The sequence below is a fragment of the Astatotilapia calliptera genome, chromosome 6 (assembly GCF_900246225.1).
Source record: "Astatotilapia calliptera chromosome 6, fAstCal1.2, whole genome shotgun sequence".
Classification (NCBI taxonomy): Eukaryota; Metazoa; Chordata; class Actinopteri; order Cichliformes; family Cichlidae; genus Astatotilapia; species Astatotilapia calliptera.
Window position 1 is genome coordinate 9,673,110 of NC_039307.1, and position 26,934 is coordinate 9,700,043.

A 26,934-nucleotide genomic window follows, 5' to 3' on the forward strand; every position below is an offset into this window, starting at 1 on the left:
TAAAGCTTATTCAAACAAACAGTGTGACGTCAGGACACGCAATGGCTGCTAGTGGTACAGCTGTAACGGTTCTCACTCCCAATGGGAGAAGGCAAACAGTTAAAGTGGCTCCAAACACGCCGTTACTGCAGGTGAACTTTTATAGAGGAGTGTTTCATCTTTACTTAGGTGGACGGCTTATTGAATTCCGCGCTTTGGTTACAGAATCGGACTAAATTCCTTTCCTCCGAGTTAGCTTGCTGGGCTAACAGTTGTTAGCCAGTGACTGATCAGTTTGTGTTTTCGTGCGGATGAAATCAGATTATTTGGAAGATTTTGTGGCATAACTCGTGTTGTAACATTTTCCGCCTTCAGGTGCTGGAGGAAGTCTGCAAGAAGCACGGATTTGACCCAGAAGATCACGGTTTAAAGTGAGCAAATGAACGTAGCTGTAAATCAGTTTTTGTCCCTTGAGATTAAAAGCCTTTCATTACATCCAAATACACTTTAATACACAAACAATCGCACTGCACAGTAGCGGGATAGTAATGTGTGAAATATCCGTATATTTACGTAGTTAAAGAAGTTAAGCTAGTTAAATGTTGTAAGCGATTTTCACACATTACGCAACTCTGTTTTGGTTTCAGATCGTGTTTACTTATATTTAAAAAATCGGTGTCACTGCAGGAAAAAAGAAACAAGACAAATTATGTGTCAAAAAAATTAAATCAAATTAAAATTTGATAACTGCTTGTAATGCATTGATCAAATTTAGTCCTCGGGCTCATACATCATTCTTCACAGCTGTCCAGCTACTCCACATTAAACATTTAATTGCTCGCTTTCTCCTCCACTGTTAACATTTTTGGCAGGTTTCAGAGGACTATTGTTGACCTGACGCGGCCATGGAGGTTTGCAAACCTGCCCAACAACGCCAAACTGGAAATGGTGACGAGTACGAGGAAACAAGTTATAGCTGACAGCCAGGTCAGTTCAAACAAAGTGCAACTTGGGGCTCAACGATTAGTCAGATTTTAATGTCAGTTATGATTTTGCTCTCTAATTGTTGCGAAAACAAAATAATTGTAACTATCTTCTTTGCTCCTGGGGTTTTCTTTTTTGGTTTGTTTGTTTGGTTTCCTTGTTCTAAATCAAGTGCACAGCTTTCATTTAGAGTGGTGTGTTTTTACTCTCCCTAAAAGTTCAGCTTTTAGTTTAACCCCAACCAGGGTGTCTATAGTTCAACTTTTGGCTACAAAGATCTAATCAAGGAAGTAAATCTTTTAAGGTTTCTTATGGTGAACATGTGAAAGAAGAGCACTTAATTGGAGCTCCCCCAAAGAAGAGTTTGTGTCTACTCCTGACCTCAAACTAGGAATCTTTCATAGTTGAAGAAAATGCCCAGAAAAAGACACTTTTTAAACTCCAGTATCTACGCAGTGTCTCTTAATCTAGTGAATAATGTCCATACTTTATAATATTGACCACATTTATCATGATTACGACTTTTCCTATAAGCAAGCAGCCTTGGTGCATCTATGTATATGTGGGTGTTAGAGAGAGTCAGAAAGGAAGGAAACCCTCCAAATCCAGTGTTTGGAGACTTTTTTTTTTCTTTTTCTCAGATTCATGGTGTGCATGAATCAGAAAATTCTTTTTACCTCAAGTCTGATTGCAACACAAAACATGCTCTTAATAAAAAAAAATTATTAAACAAGAGCTCATTTCCAGGATCGGCATAGTCAGAGTCCTTTTTTATAGAAGTACCACAACTCGGTATCCCTTTTTGAAATGCCTCCAGTCATTTATGTGGGGAGTTATTTGAAACACCAGAGTGAAAAAATATCTGCTTAACTTATTTTAAGTGACTTTGTCTCGATGAAAGTTCGCCAGACTTTTTAGCCGTGAGTGGCCAAGGTAAACATGTTCAGAACATACTTCTTTACCAGAGTGTTTCTTGTATATAAAAGTGTTTGTGCCCAGCAAAGAGATTTTAGCCTTCCATTAGAGGAAGCTCACCAGGACTTTTATTTTTTACATGTTTTATGCATGTGGGGTTTAATTAAGTTAAGCTTGAATGGCGCATTTGTTTTTTAAATAACAGGTGAATGCGTAGACTTCTGTTATGAAAGGTCACATAAGCTATTTGCGTGGTGTGCATGTTGTTCAATAAATAAAATTAATTTGAGTCCCCTTAGGGCTATTTGTCCCACTCATGATCATGTTTGAATAGCCTTAAGTAGCCTCATGTGTGGGTCAGTCAGCCCTGTGTGTGGGTTTCTTTATTGTCCGTACCTGGAAATGCCTGAATTCTCTGTCACTGCTCTCTCTCTGATTCCTATCCAACAAAACACTTTGTTGTAGCTGAGCTGTAGTTTCCTATGACATCATGGCATCATAATCCATGCTGTAAAATTCACGGCTGGGTTTGATCTGCTGTTTTTGTTCATTTGATGGATGGTTGACTGTTGATACCTGGCAGATTTTATACAGACGCACACATGCAGGCACCTCTGGGGCAGACTGGTTTGTGGGAGTGTTTCGTGTTTGACCGTTGACAGCCAAAGCCCTCGTTTCATCTCTCCCGGTGTGCTGATATGCAGCGTGCTTTCTGTGCCGAACAACACCGTTGCAGAGTAAACAACTCGCAGAGTGACTCAGAGAAAGAGCAACAGAGACTTGCACTCATGTCTGATGTTACTTATTTTCAGGCTGAGGTAGGCCCACATGTGCAGCTTAATCATCTTTGATTATCAAAGAATTTTCTTCCTGCTAAATGTATCAAGACTGATGAGCCAAGAACTTACAAATGACCACCGCGGGGGATTTTCAAAATCATTTCCTTTTCGGCGTTTGTGAGTCCAACAGCGTGAAGTGCTTGTACTTTAGATTTTATTACTTTTAGCTTCTATCAAAAGAAAAATCTATGTAAATAATTTAAAGAAAATCGTACTGTGATAATTATGTGTTTAAAGGGGCCTCATTGTGCTTATTTCCTCCTCCTTAGTTTTATTCTTGGGCTGTTAGAGTAGCTATGCATGATGGATAGTCCAAAATAATCCTTATTTATCTTAACCTGGGGCTGGATGCAGGCTCTGTTCATCCTCCATCCAAAACGAGCTGTTATAGGTGTTTAAAGCCAACTTTCTTCTGATTGGCTGCTGCCTGGAAACACAAGATCTAAACTGTAGTTAGCTGGGACTGCTGTGCTTGAGGATGTCCACTTTCACCGACATCATGCGGATCCTAATGTAGGAAAAACTTGGTCAAACTGAGCATTTAGAGCAGTTTGAATCTTGTGCTCTGGGCTCACATCCATTACTTATATATATATGCTGATCTACTTATTTTAATCTTCGTTCATGTTTAACATGTTCATCCTCCACTGTAAGATAATAGAAAATAAGGAAAGGCATAGTGGGCCTACTTTTTGGTTGATGTCTTTCTTTTTTATTTATGGGGCATAAAAGCAGTGTCTTACTCAGATCCAGCTGGTGCCCTTTGTTGGATCTGTCACTATCCAACTTACCGTAATAAATGAAACAAATGCTAACCAGAGCTTTGGACTGTCTCATGTTGATAGTTTAGACCTGCTTTTTATTTCCATTATTGTTTTTATTTGGTTAATGGTTAAAGAGCGCCTTTGGTCTTTATGCTTAATCTGTGTTCCTGTGGTTTCATACGTGTCAGGTGCGGATTGCACTACAGATGGAGGACGGCTCTCGGCTCCAGGGTTCGTTCTCCTGTGGACAGACTCTGTGGGAAGTGCTCACACATTTTCCAGAAATCAGGTGTGTGCATGAACATTTGTACAGGGGCAGAATCTGTGTGTCTTTGTAAAAAAACAACAACCGTTAAAAGGCCTCAAAAGTAAATTAAATTGTGTTGAATGCCGACTAAATAGATTTTTATGTTGTTAGTTACTGTGAGAATTTCTAGCATACAGGGCCTCCCTTTTCACCCCTGTTCACTTCACGTGGTTGTGTGTTTGTTTGTTTTGGAAAGGGCTAGATATTGATCCATACTTTAAGTGTGTATTCTCATGAGTGAAAAATTGCACAAAAAGAAGACTTAGAATAGGAGGAAATGCAAGAATATGGTAAACTTGTTGCAGAACACATATCAGATTTAGAAGGCAAGAAACTACAACAAGAAGAAATAAAAGATCAAGGATGAGAAGAACTAAAAGAATTACTGTAAGAAGAAAAGACTGAAAGGGCTGCGAGAAGAGTTAGGGAAAAAGACAAGAATATGTATCAGAAGAAGTACTAGAACAACAGGAACAACTAGAAGACTTGAAAGAGGAGCAAGTAGTAGAAGAAGAAGCTGGCAGAACTTAAATAGAAGAATTATAAGTACTAGAATTAGAAGACAAAGAACTAGTACAAGAACAAGAAAGAATAGAAGAAATTAGAATACAAAGAAATAAAAGAATTACTGGTAGAGTGAAAAAAAAATAAGATATAGAGGAACTACAAGTAGAGCTACATGATGAACTCATAGAAAAAGAATTACTAGATGATGTAAAAATGTACCATATTTTACTGACCACAAGGCACACCGGATTTTAAAACACACTGTCGATGAACGAGTCGGTTTTCATACATAAGGTGTCTTCATTTATGTTGGAAGTTATAGCATAGTTGTATGTTTTTAATTTTTTTGGAAATCTCTGTCAGAACATGCTATATCATGTTTACGTGGAAGCTAGCGAGCTAACTTCCTGCTAACTTCTAACTCTGTTAAATTTAAAAAAAAAAAAAACTGTTTTCATGGATGCCTGGATGTTAAACTTAATTGTTCCACCTGGTAAAGCAGCAACACTGATCATTTTATTAAAGATGAACGAATTTAGACAGTTTTAACTCTCAGTGATGCCGCAGTGTTCGTTTGACTTTGGGACCTGAAGCGGACCCAGATTACTCCGCGAGGCTCCTGACTACAGTAATGCTCTGACGTTGCAGCTTCGTAGCTTCCCAAAGTGATACTAAAACATTTTTTGACAGATTTTTGAGCACCGTGTACCACATAAAATTAGTTTGAGGTCAGTAAGCACAACCAGAATTCATACAAAAGTCGCACCAGATTATAAGGCGCCCTGTCGATTTTTGAAAAAAAATGAAATGATTTTAAGTGCACCTTATAGTCTGAAAAATACAGTTCTAAAAAAAAATACCAGAGGAATGCGTAAAAAGAGTAATCCTTTGATCGGTATCGCTATTTCGATCGGTACATCGATGTCTTGGAAAGATTTTTACTATATTGGAAAGTCTGGTTTGTAAGTGTAATATTTTTAAAAAAGAATTGAAAAATAAAACTGAAACTGTAGACACGAAAGAAAGTAAACTTTGGTCATGGTGTTACACGAAGAGATTAATGGACTCAACACTGCATTTCATCCATCTTCCATAGCGTGAAGATTGTCACAATGAAAGCACACCAGGATAACATTCCTTCTTCTCACCACTCCTCTACTGAAGTTTAAGCTTCATTCTAACACACACGCCCGCACACACATGCAGCTGTTGCTCAGTAGTTCCAGCTGTGCGGTCCCAGGTGCTCACGCATCCGTCCAGCCCTCATCTCCACTCCATTAAATGACATCACTGCATTTGTTGATACTTTTCCAAGCAAGTCATGCTTCCATGAAATGAATGTTAGCTCCGCGGCAACGTAAAAAGCTCAAGGAATGTTATGAAGCACAGAGGAAAGCTTTGATATTCAGAATTGAAGAGAACAATAGTAAAACATTTATGGTTCAATTAGGTACTACACGGGATTGTGCACACATGGTTTACACATGCTGATAGTGTGCCACTGCATTGCATGAGGTTTTATTGTAAAATCACCCAGCTTATTATCCTCAACAAGGAAAACCACTTGTGGGTTTTGTTTAAAGCAAATGAAAATCATTTGGGCAATTTTTAATCTCTGTGTGTGTGTCTCTGTGTGTGCGTGCATGTCATCTCAACGTCACCAGTGTGTTGGAGCTATCCGACTCAGGATCCACTCCTGTGTGTGTTTACATGAGAGATGAGGTATGCAGCGGTCTTTTAACTCTCCCTTTCTCAGGAGATGAAAGTGAATTTTATGATAACACAGCTGCTTGTCCACATGTGCGTGTCTGTGGATGTGCAGGTGAGTGGCGAAGAAGAACTAAAGAAGGCCTCTTTGAAGTCTCTAGGTCTTACCGGAGGAAGTGCCATTGTCAGGTAAGCTGCTAGTTTTCATGCTTCATGCATTTTGTGGGTGTGACTTTATTAATTATGTATTTAAAACATCATATATAGAGAGTCTACAAGATGACTGCAGCTGTGACAAGCAGAAAAGTGTCCTTCAAGATGGTCTCCTTTTGCAGCAATAAACTGCATCTGCTGATTTAGCACCACCTGCTACATTTGGTCACTCCCTAGAAGTCCCTTCTAAACCACTGGCAGTGCTACATCTCCTTCTCTGTGTTTGAAGAAAAGGAAGATGTCTTAGACAGTCAAATAGGGCTACCTGAATGTCTCGGCCAAAAAACTCAAATGTTTTCAGTGTACTGTGAACAGGTGCAAGATGGTGCGTGCCACAAATCACCCTATTTTCTGTCAGATGCTTCAGTATGTTCCAGTAGATATCTTCACAAATCAGTGGTGCCCAACACAGTATAGCAAAGTCTGTACTTGGTTGGCGATGCTATCAGCCACTAGTTGTTTCCGTTATAACACATTCTATCACAAGTCTCCCTAATGGGCAAATTTGTTGTTGGAACGTTATAGTATAGTTACACCACAGATCCGTCGGTGCAGTCACAAAAAAGGCTTGTGGATGTCCACACTAAGCCAAACATTCATTATCTGATGATGTAATTGATGTCACTTGTACAGACGTGGACTTATTTACGGATGCAAACACTTTAAATGTAAAATTTAAAAAAGATGGCCTGAGAGCACACTGACATCTCGGCATAAGACAACTACACGCCCAGTGCACCTTATGTGGACACTGCAAACTGCTTTTTGTTCTCTGGCTCATAGACAAAGAAATATCAATCAGCAGCGATGAATAGCTAACCCTAACACAAAAGTCGATACTGGTGGGAGTTTTGAGGTCTATGGGGAAATCGAATTACTCCCATTCTCCCATTACAGAATGGGAGTAATTCAAATGTAGTAGGAGCTTTAGGTTTGGTCCATAGTGAAACCAAGGAGATTATGTTGAAGGGGAAAGAACTACGGGCAGCACGGTGGCACGGTGGTTAGCACTGTAAGCACAGCAAGAAGGTCCTGAGTTCAATTCCAACATCAGGCCGGGGTCTTTCTGTGTGGAGTTTGCATGTTCTCCCCGTGTTTGCGTGGGTTCTCTCCGGGTACTCCGGCTTCCTCCCACCGTCCTGTATTTATGATTTATGTTTAAGGTTTTTACTCAAAAAGGAAAAAAACCCAGAAGAAAAAGCTGAAATGGATACACCCGCTATGCCAACTACGCCCATTGCCATGGAAACCACACCCAGTTCATCCCCGCAGCCGGATCCCGCTCCATCGGTTCCAGAAATGTCAGCAACAGATGTGCCAAGCCCAGATAAGCCGGCGGAAACCCCAACTCTGCCATCTTCTGCCACTTCTACAATCACACTACCCATTCAACAAGAAGACGCTCCAAACCTCCAGGATGCCGTTGGACCTAAAGACCCTCCCACAGGAAGTCAAACACCAGAGGACGATGGTGAAAAAGCGGGGCCGTCAGGACTAAACTGCCACCCATCATCTCCTACTTCTTCAGCTCCTTTCATTCCTTTCTCCGGAGGTGGTCAGCGCCTCGGCGGTCCAGCTGGAGGAGTTGCACGTTCCCTCTCTTCATCATCATCCTCATCTCTGTCAGCGCTGACCGCTGCTGTTGAGTCACCCAAAGCCAAGAAAGCCAAATCCAACCACGGTTCAAGCACAAAGGTCAGCCAAACCCTGAGTTTACTCGGCCTGCCAGGTGTATGCACTAGATATTTTTTGTTATTAGCTAGTGTGTCTTCTTGGCCCTTATGCTGCCATTAACCAGTTTTCAACATAAACCACAAGCTCACAAAAATATAAAGACAATGAAAGATAAAAGCTGAGAAATCTGAAGCTCATATTGATGTTTTCTGTTAAAGCCATGTGTTTGCACATTTATGAAAACTTACCACCTCAAATCCGATTATGTTGCTTATTAAGGGCATTTTTTTTGTGGGCTTCAAGAATTGTCCTTTTTAGATTGAATGTTTACAGTCCTGATCTGATCAGTAATTGGTGAAACTGGACCTTTTCTGTTCCTTTCAGTGTAAAACCACTACCAAGGTGCAGCATGATAGTATGGGTGATGCGGAGGAGTTCTTAGAGGTGAGTTTGTTCTGTAACCTCTTTATTTCAGATGACCAATTTCTCTGCTTGTGGATTTCCAACTCCTTCATAAATTAACAGTGTTTTCATATCTGCAGTGTTTAGTCAGTTTAAATTGAACTCTGTTTGGTTTTCCAGCTTTGTGTAGTTCGTTTGTGCAGGATTGAACACAGTAAATCACCCACACCGAGACCCTTTGAGAAACCTACCGTACCAATCTATGCTTGCTACTCTGAAATGCAGCAAGACACTATAGATGTGCCAAGGTTAGCAACTAGCCGTGAAATCAACGTAAATTATTAATCTTCCCCACTGGTCCAGAAGGCAGCACCTTCTTCCTGTATTTACTTTTGTTGCTCCCCAAACCCATTTGGCCAATAAATGGGCTAATATCCCCACGTGCTTGGAGTTCCCTTGGTTTGAGTTTGAATTTACAATCTTATCAAATGATTCAGACCAGGGTAAACGAACTGTACGTTTAAGTCTAGACACCCAGAAGCTGTTTTATTTTATTTTGAAACTCTTATCTGAATGATTGCGGAGAAAGCCAAGAGTAATTTTAGTGGCCACTAGGACTAAAACCTGCATTTGATTTATAAGAAGCTACAGGCTTTACCTCAAAATAAGGTTTATGTTACACTACAATGCATACATCCAGTTTCACATCATTATACCTCAATGCAGAGTCCTGACAGAGTCGACATCTCAGCCTCATTTAACCAGAACACTGAACAAAATACATGCTGGTAAACTTACATCTTTACCACAGTAGATTGGGATGATGATGATGATTAAAAGGGGCTCAAACTGTTGTGAAACTCTGTGCAATACAAATAGTTTAGAAGTTTCCTGGTTCAGCTGTGGTCTGGCTCTTTGTGGGGGGGGGAGCATCACTGGTGTACAGAAATTGTTTGTAGATGTTTATTGGTCAGTGGTTGTCAGCTTTCATACATACCGTCCAATGCCCACGTGCTCTTCACCATGTGGAGAAGCAGGGGATCGAACCGCTAACCTTCTGATTGGTAGATGACCCTCTCTACCTCCTGAGCCCCAGGCAGCTGTATTCAGTTTGTCTAAAGAAACCTTTAAATTCAAGGCACATTAAAATTTATGCAATGTTGTGCAGTAAACTCTGAATACATTTAAGAGAAAACTCAGACGATCACTTAGGAGGAGCAGCATTTGGCGATGGTGGGGAAGAAGAACTTTCTTTTAACAGGAAGAGATGTTCAACAGAACCAGGCTCAGGGAAGGGCAAAATTCTACCGTGGCCGAAAACAAGACTTCTGCTGTGATAGATAAAGCTAAAATTTGGACACTTGAGATCCAAATATTGTTACGGACACTCTTATATCTCCCTCTGTCTGCAGCCAGTGGAGAGGGAGCCTCTCATCTACCACCTGGACTCCACATCCCATCAGTCTGAGGACTACGGGGATCTGCCCGACGAGTTCTTTGAAGTGACCGTGGATGATGTGCGGAAGCGCTTTGCCCAGCTGAAGAGCGAGAGGTGGGGAAGGAGGAAATGGTTGAGTGACTGGGTGCAGTATTTAGCACAAATACCTTGTTGCTGCAGAAACACGTCTGGATCCGATGTGTTTCTGCGCTGTTTGGAACAGATAATTAGTCAGTTCGGCATTCGGTCCTGCGGTGTTTTGTCCATGTATAACCCTTAATTGCAAAAATAGCCTAGCAGTGATGAGAGGCCATAGGCAGGGAGAATGCTGGGCATCACTGTGTGCATTTCTGTATTTTTACTTGTTTATTTTTTAAAATTTATGACCAGTTTGAAGTTTTTAGTTATTTACGAGCGCTTCTTCAAAACAGATGCGTTCAAGTTTATTCTGCAATCTCTGGATGTGGCGTCAGCAGACCACAGCTGTTGAGACATCGTGTGTGTTTGCAAACATGTTCTCATTTATAAGACAACACACAAACACTACAAAAGCTTCTAAATATGGCACGCTGGGAGCAATTAGTAGTTCTGTTTCGTGTAGACGTTTATCTTCCAGCCATCGACCAAACACCGTCAGGTTGAGACCTCACCGCTCGCATCCTTTAATCTCTGTCTGCACTGACATGGCTGCCTCATGGCTACTGCCATGTCAATGACTGCAATTACCAAGGGTGGAATTAAGCCGACCAAAGCAATTTGCCTGTAACACGCACGCGCACACACACACACACGGCCACACACGAGTAGGGGTAGGAAAGAAACAGTGATTCTTTGTTTTCTTTGCACATCTTACTCATTGTGGGTTAAACAACCTGCTTTTTATTTCTCAGCTCATTTCATTGTAACTCTGTGTGTGTCTCTCTCTGTCCCTCATTCTTCAGGAAGTTTTTGGAGGAGGCTCCGCTTATGACTAAATCTCTGAGAGAATCACAGATAAAGGAGAAGATGGATAGATATCCCAAAGTAAGCTCGTACACATAATAACATTTTAATATATGTACGTTTAAAACATACAGACTATAAATAGCCCACTCTGCCTCTCCAGGTGGTCCTGAGGGTCCAGTTTCCAGACAGATATGTTCTACAGGGCTTCTTCAGGCCTCTAGAGACAGGTGTGTGTTTGTGTGTGCCTCCATGTGTGTGCGCGCATGCAGTATGGAGAGTGTTCATTTCAGCTGGCTAGCCACAGGTATGGCTGCAATGTGAAAGCTACTTGCGGCTCCCTCACCACATTTACGACTGTAGCCACACCACAGTGACAGACTGAAAGAATGAGACAGGTCTGTAATTCCAGCGATGAGATGCACCTCAGCCCAAAAGCAACACGACAACCAGCAGAACAACAGATTGCAGGGAAATTCCTTCTGACAAATGAATTACAGTCCACACAGAGACCGATGTAGCTGCACATAGCCCAGTTTGTGCTTCAGCTGGTAATCTGTGTCCTTGTTTGTGTCTTGTGTCCAGTTGATGCTCTGAGGCACTTTGTAAGGAGTCACTTGGAGGACCCTCAGCTCAGTTTCTACCTGTGTAAGTATCGTTACATTTCCCCGAATCGTCATCTTCATCCTGTGAAGGTCTGACCATGTTACAGCATCAGTTTCTGCTTCTGGTTTATTCCAAATCAGATAGGATAATAGTTCTGATCATAATTACAAGCACATTGAAATCACCTGAAAAACCTCAAATCTGATGACTGGCTTAATCCAACCTCCTCTAGTGTCAAATAAATGCAAAATTAACACTTAGAATTTTGACCAAAACTGCAAAAAATGCTGATAAACTCAAAATTTCTAGAGATCTACATGCAATGAGGCCAACTTTTCTATGAGCCTGAAAAAGGAGGAATTTTCTACAAACGTTTTGGATCCAAATTATCAGTTTGAATTGTTTTCATTTGAATTGCCTGGATTTGGATTTTCTTCAGTTAGATTTTAATGATAATGTCACTTTTTTTATTTAAACTATGTGCAGGTACATTTGAGCGAGTTTAAGATGTATGAGGTTACTTGAAAGTGAGGTTTGGTGACAGCTATCCAAAGCAAAACCTTTTTTTTTTTTTTTTTTTTTTTTTTTTTCCTAATAGAGTAAGCAATTAAGAGACATTTTATTAGGTAGACCTTGTACTGAGTCGAACCCCTTTTGCCTTCAGAGGTGCCTCCGTTCTTCGTGGCACAGATATTCAGAGAGATGCTGGAAACATTTTTGATTTTTGGTCCATATCGACATAACATCACACAGTCGTTGGAGATTTGTTGGCGACACACCCATGGTTTTAATCTCCAGTTTCACCTCATCCCAAAATGATCAACCTTAAAATTATCAGCAATATCACCTGCTTTTATTTTTACCATTGTTTTGTTTTTTTTAAATTTAACTCCACTTGTAAAAATGACAGGAGCAGGAACAACCAGTTTTAGCCTTGATATGTGCTGCCTACACACAAAGCTTTGAAACTGTATCAGTTTTTCTGCCATGTTTCCAGATTACAGATCAAATGTGAATTTGATTTATTTTTTTTCAAAGCATCTTTTTTTTTTTTTTTTTTAGTTAAAAGTTGCTCCTGTTGTTTTGTAAAATCTTAAGTCTCTGTGCCGCGTCCATTTGTTTTTCATTCATTTGTCAGCATTAACTTTCCTGTGTTCATGTATATGTTGTATTATAGACTTTTATTCACAGTTGATCATTTTGACCATTTTTCTTATTCCTTTTTCAGTCATTACCCCTCCAAAAACTATTCTGGATGACCCTTCAGCTACACTTTTCCAGGTACGACTCCTCACACTGTCCTTCGATTACCTTGATAGAGCTTCTAAGTAATAATAATAAGTAATAATAAACTTCATCACTGTGAAACTGCAGAAAACAACTACAAAACCTTTTTTTTTTTTTTCCTTTCCCTCAACATGGACATAAAATATATCAGCTGGTCTTCCTCTGCTCTTCAAAGCCTCGCTACATTCCCGTTCTCCCTTCTTCCCTCACTTCTGCTCGCACTTGTTCCCCCCTCTCCACTGTCCTTGACCCCAGCTGGGCTTGATTTTTCCCAGACTGGCACATGGGGTTAATACAGGCCTTGCTTTGATCTCGACACACACACACACAAACACACCAGCGCTCACACACATGCAGAGCAACGGGCAGCTTTGATGCTTTGTAGCCTTTGAGTTTATTCAAAATGTGAAGAGATACATATGCTTGATCACCTCGACACTCCCGCGCACTGCTGGTTCTTGTATTTTTAGACACTTTATTTTGGCAAACATTTTTGTCATCGGCGCCTTTCGTTCTTTCACTTGACACTTTGATTCAACCTGAAGCGCACAGAAGAAGTGGAGGAAGAGGCGGATGTTTGAAGTGATTTTTGAAGTGATATCGTGTTGTGATGATGAGCAAGATTCAGCTCCTCTAAGGGACTGCTATAAAAGATAACAATCCTCAAAAGTGCACTTTGAAATATGGCTGCGTTGGTGTGTTCATACCCCTTTGGTGTCACGATCGCTCTGAATCACGTCTGATGTTCTGATGTCATTCTTTGTTTTTCATCTTTTCATCCCCTTCTGAACTCTCCCCGTCTGTTTTTTTCAGTACTCGTCCCTCTCCTGTACCCCAACTCTGGCTTTCTTTTCCTTTTTTTTCTTCTTCTTTTCTTTCCTCCTCCAACTCCAGCACCCACATGGTCCCTCTCTCCGGCCCTCTCCTGTGCCTCACCCCTCCTCTCTCAACCCCATGTCTCTATCCATTAGGGACTTAAAAGCGTTAAAGTGCACAAAAACAAAATCTTTAATCCTCCTTGGTGTCATTTCTCCCATATGCACACTCTGTCTGGCTCCGCTTCCCTGTCTATACATCAATCTTCGACACACACATTTAAAGAATCTTTAATCTTTTTTTGTCATGTCACATAGACGTTGGCACACACACACACACACACACACTTTAATCACTTTGTGTCATGTCAGGAAAGGAATGTTTCCCAACCCAGAAGTCCTTTGATACCAGTCATCCCCTCCCTCATCCGTCTCCCCCTCTGTCTTCCATCAGGATCCGTTCTGCCTCTTTTTCCTTTTCTCTCTCCATTCCTCTCTTCTTCTTTTTTTTTAATTTAAACACACTCACCCTCTCCCTCCCACATACACTGGTCTCTTCTCGTTGGCCTCGTCTTTTTCCCGAATGGAAATGTTGCTGCTGCTGCCAGACGGAGCAGGATTGCAGGAATGCCTGTTGTTTCACTGTAACACATTGTTTCCTGCTCACAGGGCTGTAATAATAGCAATTAGGCCAGTGTGTCCCAATTTAGCAACCAGAGAAAGGACAGTGTGTGTGTAAGACGGCCTGTGGTGTTGGGTGAACCCGCCAGACCCCAGCTACAGCCTTTATTTTACGCTGCTGATTATCTAAGAGTCTGGAGGGAAAGTTATATGCAAAATGTTTTATGGCATCATTGCTGCGTCTAATGTATATTTTAACTGCTGATTAGAGTGTCTGAAGAGCCTCATTCCTCTAAAAAAGAAAAAAGATATTTGTCCTCCTAGCAGCTCAGCAGCAATCTTAGTTTGAGCTGTCATCTTCATCAACTGCAATTACGCTGATTATCGGGACATTAAGACTGCATTATAGGGAATCCCCAATCAACAATTTTGACACAAACTTTTTAAAAAAAGCTTTTTTCCCCTTCAACGTTAGTCATTTCTTACTGTTGCAGAATTCTTCTGAAGAGTTTTGGTCCAGATTTTTTTTTAAATGTCTGGTTTCTGTCTTATTATGTCTTTGCACATATGCAGTTTATGTGGACAGAGATGACCTCTACCATGAAGTTCTTCAGGCACATGTAGGAAACCGTTACCTGTTGGGAGGAACTGAACAGAGCCCAGTCGCTACATGATTTAAGTCATTTTGGATCCAGGACAAAGTACAGTCCTCACAAGGATAAAAGCAGGTTGTCGAGAGTGACAAGAAGTGCAGTTACTTATATTCACAAGCTGTAGCAAACATATATTCAGCAGACACATCTTAAATACAGCAGTTAACTTTGCTTTTTAACACGAATATCTAATCGATCAATCAAATAGCAGCATCTCAGCACATTCAAGCAGGTAGACGTGGTCAAAACGACGACCCGCTGAAGTTCAGGCCGAGGATCAGAATGAGGAAGAAAGTGTCTTTGAATGTGGTACGGTTGGAAGACAACACCAGGTGTCACTTCTGTCGGCTAAGATCAGGAAACTGATCAGCAAGTCACACATGCTCAACAAAATTGAGCAATAGAAGATATAGAGGATATTTTCTTGCTGCACTTTGGGAGCCTTCACACCAGCTGTTTGGATGGAAAAGTCTGGATGGGTTTATAACGGGGGTAATCAGCATTTCCACCTCCTTTTTTAAATTTTGCTTCTGATCAATATACATTGTTGATGCGAGTTTTGAGATCATTTAAAGGATGATTATTAGAGATTTTAGTAGTATTGGTAAGAACTGTTGAAAGTCGGGATTCAGAAAGTGGATTTTAAAACGCTGCTGTGCTTAGACTGTGTAATTTATGTGAAAAGATGCTCTAAGTGTTGTATTTTAGTGTTCTTGGTTGTCACATATAAATCTAAAAAGATTTTTAGGAATGGTTTTGGTTGCTGATGGTCTCTGTCACCTGCTTATGAGTCAGAAAATGTTTATGAAGTTTCATCTGTGAGACTGAAGGAAGCTATTGAACCTCTCTTTTTCAGGGCATTTGTTTACGTGGTAATAAAGCTCTTTAGGAGGCACATGTCACTTTCTCACAGCTCTGCACGTATGTGTCTGTGATAAACGGATCAGTTCTTTCAGGATTCCTGGAGCGGAGCGTCTGCTGCTCATCAGTGTGTCGTAAGAGGATCTGTTAACTAGATGAAGGAAGAGGGAAAGCAGCAGAAACATCTTTAGGACTTTAGTGTTTTTAATTTTGTTTTAATGTCTTACATACACACTTACCAATAAAAGGCCTTTTGAAGTCGTGAATCATCTTAAATTCAGCTCGGATGGGTCGTAAACGTTTTAATTAAAAGAATTTCCAGAACCCACCACCACTATTTCTACACACTGAGGTTTCGTAAGAGTAGGTAACATTAGCTAGCTTTAACTCATGCCTAAAAAACAATACAAATACAAAGAGGCACAAATTCTCAAGCCAGGCGTGGGTCAGTTTAGATCGTTTGGCCTCGAGGTTTACGACACACTGATGAAAAACCCTGATGATGATTATATTGAAGAAGGCCTTGTTGGCCAGCCTGCTCGATGGCCTCAGGAAGATGTGAGTGTAACAACGAATGGCTTAATGATAAAGATTAATCTTGGTTTTAAAAGCTGGTGCCTAGAAATCCTCACGACGCAGCAGCACTAGTGTGCTGAGGTCTCTTTTTTTTTCACCTCCTACACCTCATCTTTTTAGATTTTTACTTAATACCCTGATTATTGCATTACATTTAGAATTATTTTTGACTGAGCTCTTTAAGTTTTTTCCTGCTTTCAGCTGCTATCCTCATTTTTTTTTTTTTTAGACTAATCTAGTCTTAAATTCAGCTCAGACTTATTTACACCTGCAGACATTGCGGCGATGATGACCACTCGCTGAAGCTCCTGTGCAGCAGATGTTGTCTTTCCTTTCTCTTAGTCTGACAGACGTGTGCCCTGCCTGCCTGTCTGTCTGCATTTCCACCTCATAATTGTACGGTTGATAATTTCTGGCTGCAACTGGCCCATTATACCCATTAAGACTATCACTGGAGAGGAATGTGGTGCTTCAGGGGTGAAAGTGTTTTCACTAACCATTTGATTGGTGCTCAATTTGTGGTCTGCTTCAAAGAACCAACGGTTGCTGGTTCAGGTCCCCCGAGCGATGAATCATCCCCAAAAATGAACCTGACTTTGACTTGGATGTGGCGGCAGCTCTCGGTTTGCGTGTAGCGGGAGGTGGTTTTGTTTGGATTCTTTCGTGTTTTGCAGAAATTGTAATGTGTGCCAGACATTTTTAGAAGCTTCCGTTCACTCCTGCTCTGCTCCTCTGTGTGTCTGCAGGCCGACCTGTTTCCTGGTGCGCTCGTGTACTTCGGCTCTGATGTCAAGACAGGTTTTTGTCTGATTTCCTTCTTTCATATGCTGACTTGGATTAGATACTGGTGTATTATCGAGGAATGTAATGTAACAAAACAATAGCTTACTGTGTGTGTGTGTGTGTGTGTGTGTGTGTGTGTGTGTGTGTGTGTGTGTGTGTGTGTGTGTGTGTGTGTGTGTGTGTGTGTGTGTGTGTGTGTGTGTGTGTGTGTGTGTGTGTGTGTGTGCACGTTTCCTCCACAGATTTTTACATGAAGAGAGAACTGCTCGAATCCCCCGTCTCAGCCGTACAAGCAAATGAGTCCATTGCAAAGTATGTGCACGTGTCCGTGTGTGTTTTAAATGTGCAGTTGGTTGTGTGTGTGTATATATATATGCATTTGTATCCCGCAGCAACCAACCTATTTTCCTGTCACAAAGCTGTCATCATTGGAATCCCTTTGAGGTTGTGCCTAAACAGCAGGTGCCCCCATGCGCCCTCATTTCCTACACACGCATACAGATTCTCTCTCGCTCGCTCACTCACACACACAAACACATACACGCACACCATTTTCCAGTCTGTCTAAAGATAGAGCCAGCTTCCCAAAAGTCACCCCCACCTGTTGTCCTTCAGCTCCATTAACAAAGCCTCTGTTTCAGATCACTATCTCGTTTAGCTTCAAGCTCAGGGTTAGTCAAACTTAAATTTTTCCAGCATGTGTGATTCCTCATAACTTTAGAAGTAAAACACAGAGCTAGATTTTCATAGGTTTTAAAGATGAAAAGCCACATTTTTGCTTTTCTTGACGAGTATTTTCTTTCTGACCAACCTTGAACTTCACTGTGATGGAATACATCCTAGTTTCAAAAGCAAAACTCCACCTATTTAAGCAGGATGCACTGGGTTTATTGGTGTAGGTGTTATCCAAGGGTCTTGGTATGCATCCTACTCAGACATGGTGGTGTGCAGTCCTCCAGAAAACCAGCAGTGATGGTTTATAGCCCAGTAAAACATATCAGAGTTCATGAGGTAGAGGGAGAAACGCAAACACTGAAGTGTGACAACGGACCGTGGCTGCAAATCTCACTTCATCTCATTATATGTTGTAACTAATGTCTTCTCCATGGTTGATTGGAGGACCAACAGCAGTACAGGCAACAGACTAGTTGTTCCACATGTTTTGGATGCTGCCCCCTGGTGACAGAAAACACCTACAACTTGTAGGTGATGGTCGATGAAGTTATGCATAGGCCCGACACACAGCTAGGCCAGATTCCAAAGAGATGTAATTATTGGTGATCTGAAAGTTTGATCTGTTTTTTGTGCTTTAGAACAGTTTGGTTTGGGTTTCAGCTTTCAAACATGCATATGATAGAGGTGGTTAGATCATATGAAAGGTATGCTGTCACTTTTTAATTTTGAAAGTGCTTGTTTGAGCATTTTTTTTTTCAAACTCTACTCTTTAAGAATTAAGTTCTTAAATATCGTCCACTTCAGTAAATGTTATTCTGTTTAAACAGGGTGACATAAACAGTCAGCAAGCCAGATGTAATCCAGTATCGATATTCAGCTGATATATTGGTCTGTTCATACTTTGGTTATACATGATATACTCTCTGATCCAGCTGTGACAGGTTCAGGTGACAGAGGAAATTACAAAATGCATTTTCTGTAGACAGTAACCGGAAAAATCACCATATGGAATAAATGGTTGGTCAAAACAAATCACTGTATCTGTAAGATTCCCCTTTTCCTACATTCACTCTGTTTCAAGTTTTCAAATTTAGTCGTATCTTTACATGATTGTAGTTTTCATCTATGAAATTAAGGGACAACATTGGTGTTCACATGTTCTTTATGATAGTTTAGACTTATTACACTGATCAACCAACTTTGATGTCCTGAAACAGTTTTTTAAAATCAATTTTCATTGATATGAACTCAAGTGCCCGGATCACAGAGGCCCTCAGGATCAGTGGATGATGTCTCCATAGTTTGGCGAACATTCAGTTTGCGACTATTTTCCTTTGGCATAAGATGGCATGTTGCCTTTACTCACTTTACCAAAATTTATGTGGGAGCAACTAATTATGACTCAGACAAATGTGACAACTTTGTTCAGTGCAGCATCCTCTCATACTCGTGTCATTCATTTTGTTCTCTTTTTTCTTTCCCTTCCTACTTCAGCTGCATGCTCCAGTCCTCAACTCCCTCCTCGAGCTCTGGTGGCTTCAGGGAGCCGCTGCCTCCCCCAGAGCCTACAGTGGAAGCCAGCGGATCCACACAAAACGAGGAAGACCCATTGACACAAACCCAGGCCGCCAAACCTGCCAGATCTGACCCGGGCAAGGTGCCTAAATGGCTCAAACTTCCAGGTCAGGACAGAAAATAGAGCACACATACAAAGAGAAAGGATCTGTGTTTAAGTAACACTGTTTTTTTGGGGTTTTTTTAATAAAGAAAAGACAATTACAGGTTACAAGGTACAATAACTGTTTCACGCATCTTCAACAGCACATGGAATCAACCCTTGATATCATGAGTGAGGTTCAGCCAAAAAGTTATCAGAAGAAGAAAAAAAACATGGTTGATTTATTATTTCACCCCTTTAAGATCCTCTCCTCGTTCATCTATGGCCCGCTGTGCTGGACTGCTGTCATTTCACACGGACTTCAAATACATAAACATTCACATTAAAAACTTATGAGGAAAAGATTGAAAATTGATCTGAAATTAGTGAAAGAAACTCTGACATTCACAATCACGCCTCTCTCAAATCCCAGTAAGCATCAAACAAATACCAGTTTGAGTCCACTGCCTTCTTTTAGTCCTCGCTGTCGGTTTGAATAATTAAACTTCCAGTCCTGCACAAAGAAAACCTGTAGGCACAGCAGAACTGCACCAAACACGTTAGCTGCAAAAGCTCCTCTAACACATTTAACTCAGAAAGAAGCATTGCCCCCCACCACCCCTTTTTTTTATTTAATGTTGAGAAAGAACAGAAGGCTTTGAGGCACACGATTCATGTCATGGTAAACACACACACACACACACACACACACACACACCACAAAACCACAGCTAATAGGACATGGCTTTTTGAAAGCTGAATTTGTGATGACTCAGAGGATCAGGATGCATGTAAGGATGATCCAATTAGTTCAGGATGGTCACCCCCTCCAGCCCATGAGACCACTACAGACACTCATCGTGCCCAGGGAGAGAGCCTGCTGCCGGGCCACATCACACAGCACGAGCCCCTGTGGTCTGTCCAGTCCCAGCGCCTCTCTGTTGTTCTACTGTGGTTGTCTCTGGTGGTCACCGTATTGATGTTTTTGTTTGGTACATGGCTCTCTTCTTCTCTGTCTTCATCTTGTTTGTGTTTCTGTTCATTTTATTTCTGGCTGATCTCCGTGTGTGTCCTTCCGCATCTCTGAAGAAAGTCGTGGCTGTTTTGTCTTTCATGAGGAAAGTTAAAAGAAAAAGTGGGGAGGCTGAATCAGGAATTATAGATTCCATGTGTGGACCACTACAGAGGACACACACACACACACACACACACACACACACACAGCATATGAGGCTTGTTGGCATGTCTTCGTTAGTGTGTTCAGTAATGGGCAGAGTGTTTTGATGCTTTCCCGAGGATTCGGCATTAGAGCCAGCACACTTGTAGTGTTCAGCCTTCTGGCGTCTTTCTGGCCCTCGATTAAAGCCCGGCATCTTTTAAACTAAACTTCTTCTCCTTCCTGTTTCATGATGATCTGCCTTGTGTCGTGCTGACTGGATTTATTGCAGGTTTCATGCTGTGAAGGGTGTTTTGAAAAACAGCGCTGGGGTGGATGATACCAGGTTTGTTTTTAACTGGTTTTCATTGCATCCAGGCTCGGTGTTTGTGTATTGATCTGGACAACAAAGCGTGTTTAACATATTCAGGATATGTTTTCCTTATCTGCCTTAATTCACTCTGTCATTAATCAGCACTTGAAGGCAGTCATCAACTTTCTGCGTGTGCATTTTAAAGGACAAGTTACAAACAGTTTACTCCTAAATATCTGTCTTATTGATGCTTGTTGGGTAAAGAAAAAGCTTTTGATGGTCTCTGTGTAACTTCAGATTCAAAATGAGACCGTGGTGAGGTATGTTGTAGGAGTGACAGATGAGTTCAAGGTGGGTGTGGGATCACATCGGGGATCTGTTCAGAGCCCCTTCTGTGTTTGCAGTGATAATGGACAGGCTGAGATCAGGCGGGAGTCTCTGTTGAATATTGTTTTTGCGGATGACGTCTTGATCTGTAGTCAGAGGAAGCAGCAGGTGGAAGAGAGCCTATAAAGGTGGAGGTATGCACTGGAGAAGAGCGGAACGAAAGTTAGTCCAAGCAAGGCAGAACACGTGTGAAAATGAGAAGGAGGCAGGAGTAACAGTGTAGAGGTAGTGAACCTAACGGGTTCAAACACCTGGGTTCAGCCATTCAAAGTAACGGCCAATGTACAAAAGAAGTGAAGGGGAGAGTGCAGGCAGGATGGAGTGAATGGCAACGTTTAAAAATGACAGTGAGAGCAGCAGTGATGTAAGGTTGTGAGACAGTACCACTGATAAAAAGACAGGAGGCAGAGCTGAAAATGCTGAGCTTTGCATTGGGATTGATCAGAAAAGACAGGATTAGAAATGAGTAGACATTTCTCAGCTCAGGGACAGCTCCAACTGAGGGCGAGGACGAAGTCAAGGATGGCCTCCAGCCCTGTGCTGCATTTTTTTTTTTTCTCCCCCTCTCGCCCCATTTTCCTGTCTCTCTTTACTATTTCACTATCCTATAAAGGCAAAAATGCCCCCCGAAAAATCTTAAAGATGTAGACACACAGTCTCAAGAAATATATATATTGAGCTGTAAATCAGCTGTTACTGCTGGCTCAAAAGATTTGCATGCATAGAAACACCACTTACTAACAAAAGATAAAATTACATGGTAAAAGAAAGGGACAAGGAGGAGGGGTAGCTAAATGGGAGCTAAGAGAAATACTGTGTATATTTTTTGTTGGCAGTGCGTTTAATTCCTGCTTTCTGTTTCTTCTACAGGTAAGAAGTAAAGCTTCTGCTGTGCTGAGGACCCACCATGACAGACTGATGCAACTTAAATGTTCGCTATGCTTCACTAGAGGCTCAGCTTTGTGACCTGCAGTGGATTTAATCCATCAGAGCTGAAGCCGGGGTTTTAAAATGGTTAAAATAAAGATTGAAATGATTGAATGCGTTAATTGTCAAGAAGATCGGTGTGTTTGATTCCTGCTGAGAGAAAAGTGAAGTGCAAAGTGAATAAAGATTGATGAACAAATGTGTCTGTTGTATTGAATTTGAATTATGCTAGCACTTAATCAAATGGTGCCACATCTAGGTAAGTTTGATCAGGATCTGCAGTTAACATTTTCACCATCACCAGGGTAAAGGCTGAATATAATAATGATATTTCTCTTGTTTATTTATTCGTTGCTGTCTACTATTCATATTTTATTCCAGTAAAGTTGGTGTGGAGCACCCACAATTTTCTTGTACATGTACAGTGACAAGGGTTGTTCTATTCTACAGTTTAGAAATGCCACAAAGTATTGGATTTTGGCATTCAGAGAAGCAGAATAAGGAGACAACATAGGTTTGTGTTGTCAGTGCACCATCTATCAAAGTTGCTACCCCCAAACACAACATGAAAAACAGCTTTGATGATTCTCCATCTGCTTGCATTACACTGCAGCCCTCCTCACAGCAGGCTTAGCAGATAACAGGTGCTGTTTTAAAGGTGAAACGTCCCTGGAGGCTTAAAGACCTTTAGCAGGAAAAGCACAGGTGAGACAAATTTCATTAACGACCGCCCATTTTATGTAAGCGTCCCCAGTGAGCTGCACACTCCACAACCTGGATCACTTTAGTGGTTTAGCAGTCATTCTTAACCGTGTTTCTCCTGCTGAGGTAAACTGTTGAATGTGTCTAGGGAGGGAAAATTTGGGTCAGTTTCTGCAGTCAGAAAATCGATGGACTATTGAAACTTTCTCAGCACATGCCGTCAAGGGAAAGGAAGGACAACTATTTCACCTTGCAGAAGTTTAAACTGGTTTTCAAGTATAATAAATGTTTTCTTCTTTTTGGATGTTTGCAACATTTCTTAAAAGTTTGCAAACTCCTATCCATCCATCTTCTCCCACTTTTTAAGGGGTTAAAGAGGGGCTGGAGCCTGCAGCTCTCATAGGGTAAGAGGCACAGTAGACCCTGGGAAAGGTAAGGAAACTTGCAGTAACCTTCCGTGCTCTGGTTGTAAATCCAGCATGAAGGACAGAGGACAGTGAGGAATGAGACCTCTTGGTCTTCTGCTTTCTGACTGGTTTACCCCCACTGCCATTTCTTCTGCCCCAAGCAACCTATCACCTTTTGCAACGTATTTACCTTCAAAAATATCTTTCTTCAGTCCTCCTTCTCTCTTCCTCCTCGTCGTCTGCACTGCTGCAGGAAGCAGCGTATGACCACCCAACACAAAGCAGCGGCAGTCATCAAAGTGATGAGCAGGACAGTGCCTGTGTCCAAGCTGTGGTACTGGAACCAGTTCAGATTATGTGAAGCCAACCGCAAATGCCTAGCTCCACCATGTCGCATAACAAACTCCAACCAGAAGACTGCAGTATTCAGTGGCGTCACCGGCTGGTCGCGGTGCACCGCCGACAGACGCTGCATGCTGGTCTTGTAGCTGTGCATCATGGGAAACGTACAGGAAGTCACATGGCTGTTTCATTGTTAAACAAAAGTGCACTTTTAATGTGATGGAGCAGGGTCAAACACAGGAAATCAAAATTTAGTAACAGGTCCAAGTGCATGGAGATCGGTCTTTGCACAGAAATGTACATAAAATACCTTTTTCACAGTATAATCACCCTTACCTTGGCTGGTTGACGATGGCATGCAGTGCTTCTGCCAGCTCCTCGGCTGTCACTTTGTTGAAGTCGAGGACGATGGCAGTGCCGAGGTGGCTCATACGGTTAAGATTATAAGACTGATCGCCAAACACCGGCAAGCCGACCAGAGGCACGCCGTGAAACACAGCTTCGTACAGACCGTTAGTGCCGCCATGAGTCACGAATGCTCGTGTCTTCGGGTGACCTGAGGGGGGGAAATAAACAAAACTGTAACTGTGAAAGAACCTAACAAATATTTTTGAAAATGTTGGAAAAAATAGGCCGTGTTAGGCTTTTCTTTTGAAATCACACTGAGCTAAATCAAGGTGAAAAGGTTCGCTTTGACTGAAGAAGTGCTTTGAAACTGAAATTCAAGTTTTGCTATTTAAATTTTTTTTTTTAAAAATGTGTTTCAGAAAACAAATGAATTATTTTGTTGTGGGCGTGTATCAAGAGGAAGAGGCGGGGCACAGACTGATGTTTGACAATTTATAAATTAGCAGTTTGGTTGAAGATGGCCACCACTTCCCAGGCTGACAGCAGCCAACAGGTAAACACTATTTCTGATTATTCTATGATGGAATATATTAACAGGTGAATGTTTGTACCATGTTAATATACATATGTTTAAAAATGTATTATGGCGTCTTTAATTTGCAACAAATGTGACACAGGAGCTGTCTATCATTAGTCTACGCCCTGTCCCTCCCCCTGGTTACACGCCCACAACACAAAAGCAAGGTCACAAGTCTGAAACTTAAAAAATTTTGATTAGAATTATTTTAATTCATTTCTCTTTTTAAAAACATTTTTTATTCATTTTAAACACCACAATAAAATCAGTTTCTAATCACCTTTTCAATTTAAAAAACAAAAACCCCCTTCCATACAATCCTATAATAACATAAATGAGTCACACCGAGCAGATCGTTCTGAGGGATCCAATCAGAAATCTTTATGTTTGGCGCAAGTGCAGGTGGAGCTTCACCACGGTGACGCCAAATCACCTGAAAGGAATGATATACTCATTGGTTCAAAGAACCAACAAACAGGTAAAGTTCTTGCACTCAAAGCACTTTACTGAGCTTTCCTCATTCATCCATTCGTACTAGCACTTTTTCAATGCTTAAATGCTTTAAATACATTCATTCTGCAATGGATGCAGTGATATGATAACCCATATTCTGTTTGCCTGTGAGTGCCCTGACCTTCTGAGGGATTCGTCCTAAGGCGGTGGCGATGACGTTGGTGCGCTCCATCGTCAGATTGGGTACCATGGAGCCAAAAGAAACAACAACTACACCAGGATCACCTGAACTCTGCACAAAAGCCTCCAGGTCCTGTAAGGTGTGACATCATCATTACATCATCATTTAACTGTGTCATTTCAGAATACAAGTACTGTCAATGATCAGAGCCCACACCTCTGGCAGCTGATTGGCGGGTCTGCAGTTCAGACCACCCACGTGTTTGAAGTTGGGTGGGGTTGGCCGTGGCGTATCGATGTCCCAGAACGTCCTGATGAGCCACACGTCAGCCTTCCCCAGAGTCTCACACACACTGGTGGGAGTTCCTGTTTATACAGCAAATAAGGAGTATGACTTCAAAATAAAAGCTTGGATTAGTTTACTTTTATTCCTTATGCCTCATGAATTCAGACAGACGATGACATCAGTATGATTTCACCTCTGACCTTTAATCTCACTGTAGTATTTATCCATCGTCAGCTTCCAGCCCAGTTCGGTTAGCACTGATGACGCCACATATGTCACCAAGTTGATTAGTCTCTCCGTGAACGTCATGTGGTCGTTGTACAGCACAGGAGCTACCGGGACATAAGACGGCAGAAACACAGCGTGGCCACAGTGACGCTCAAAAACACTGCCTAAGCTCAAGCGTAGCGAGATGACGAGCGGCACGCCGAGCACATCAGCCACCAGGTCGCCACACATTACCAAGGAGTCAAGTAGGACGACGTCGAAAGCGGCATCCCGCAGAGTTGCCATCAACTGATCGTTCTTTAGAATCCCGTCACACTGCTGCCTCCCGAAGTCCAAGCTCCGCCCCATGAAGTCGATCAGCTTCATGGCCACTTGCAGCATTGAGGGGTCGTGCATGGAGAAGTGGATGAATTCCTCAATGGGGCTCAAATATTCCTCCTTGCTGTATGGCACCTGCAGGGAAAAAAACAAAACAAAACCCCCTGATCAAGTTATTGATTCTTGTTAAATATCAACACTTCACAGTTCTTTTGATTCCTCATAGGGATCTGATGGAAGACAACACACTGCTCAGCAGTATCAGTTATCGCCTAGTAAGGGTGTGTTGTGAGTTCAAAGACAAGCACAAACAAATAATGAAAACAGAAAAAAATAAATAAGACTGAGGTCCTATATCAGGAGGCTTCCATGGTAGTGAACATTCACTGAAATAATGTTAAATCAATATCAGATTATCAACATTATTTTAATTTATTCAATGCTGAAATCTGACATTTTTCATCACATTTTTACATTTAACATTGAACCAACAAGGAAATCAGGATTAAAACAGGACTTTGCAGGTATTTCAATCAGTATCAAAGCACTGCAAATTATTTAAACCTGTGGGAAAAAATATTATGCATCATGTAAAAAAAGGATAAACATTATCTGTAAACCATTCTGTTACAATTTAACAGTTTTTAAATATTTTTAAGCATAAGGGTTTATCTAATATAAAAATGACAATGAAGATCTTTGCATCACTTAAGAAAAAAGTTTATTTTATAAAAACATTATTTTCTTTAAAATATTACTTTAAATTCCCTGTTTTTTGTTTACACCAGGATGGAGGTGGATATCTGGCGTCCTGCACCACCCAGCCAATCTGGAGCACTGCCTGGGCAAAGGAAAATTCAGAAACTCAATTTACCCCCACCTGCTGAGTTAGGCCATCTAAAATAAAAAATCAAAAGCACAAGAAAGAGAGGCTCATCTGAACTCAGATGATAGCCTCTAGCCAAAACTCTTTAGCAGGGAGAAAGTCGACACACTACTAGGCATATTATCATGAAAGGCAGACAGCCTTTAGAGAAGAAAAGAGAGACTGGCCCACGTGCTGGAGTGCTGGAGTGCCACAGTTTAACAGAAGGTACAAGGAACA

General features: G+C 41.4%; 2 protein-coding genes across 5 annotated transcripts in view; one reads left to right on the forward strand and one right to left on the reverse strand.

The window, feature by feature from the left end:
* aspscr1 (ASPSCR1 tether for SLC2A4, UBX domain containing) lies at window positions 1–22,187 on the forward strand. 2 transcript variants are annotated; one of them, XM_026170142.1, is made up of 17 exons: window positions 1–131; window positions 355–410; window positions 852–966; window positions 3,670–3,770; window positions 5,960–6,017; window positions 6,118–6,191; window positions 7,379–7,910; window positions 8,274–8,333; window positions 9,704–9,843; window positions 10,671–10,752; window positions 10,835–10,901; window positions 11,257–11,319; window positions 12,506–12,558; window positions 16,837–16,888; window positions 17,116–17,185; window positions 19,043–19,230; window positions 21,932–22,187. In XM_026170142.1, exons 1-17 carry the CDS (start codon window positions 42–44, stop codon window positions 21,940–21,942), a joined length of 1,812 nt encoding a protein of 603 aa, XP_026025927.1. In that variant the 5' UTR covers window positions 1–41; the 3' UTR covers window positions 21,943–22,187. The 2 variants fall into 2 exon arrangements, 1 of the variants encoding a protein (XP_026025927.1); XR_003272605.1 differs by lacking the exons at window positions 17,116–17,185; window positions 19,043–19,230; window positions 21,932–22,187 and adding an exon at window positions 14,574–14,728 and having other exon boundaries at window positions 16,837–16,855.
* Window positions 19,277–26,934, reverse strand: part of LOC113023782 (UDP-glucuronosyltransferase 2A1-like) — a 13,115-nt gene continuing 5,457 nt past the window's right edge. The window contains exons 2-8 of one of the 3 annotated variants that reach the window (XM_026170145.1): window positions 25,484–25,964; window positions 25,215–25,363; window positions 24,999–25,130; window positions 24,710–24,797; window positions 23,776–23,995; window positions 23,288–23,585; window positions 19,277–20,313 (exon numbers count right to left, since the gene is read on the reverse strand). In XM_026170145.1, coding sequence (XP_026025930.1) covers window positions 23,306–23,585; window positions 23,776–23,995; window positions 24,710–24,797; window positions 24,999–25,130; window positions 25,215–25,363; window positions 25,484–25,964 — 1,350 coding nt within the window. In that variant the 3' untranslated portion in view covers window positions 19,277–20,313; window positions 23,288–23,305. Of the gene's footprint in view, window positions 21,203–22,258; window positions 22,674–23,287; window positions 23,586–23,775; window positions 23,996–24,709; window positions 24,798–24,998; window positions 25,131–25,214; window positions 25,364–25,483; window positions 25,965–26,934 lie in introns of those variants that run through there. The other 2 variants (XM_026170143.1, XM_026170144.1) reach the window with 2 other exon arrangements.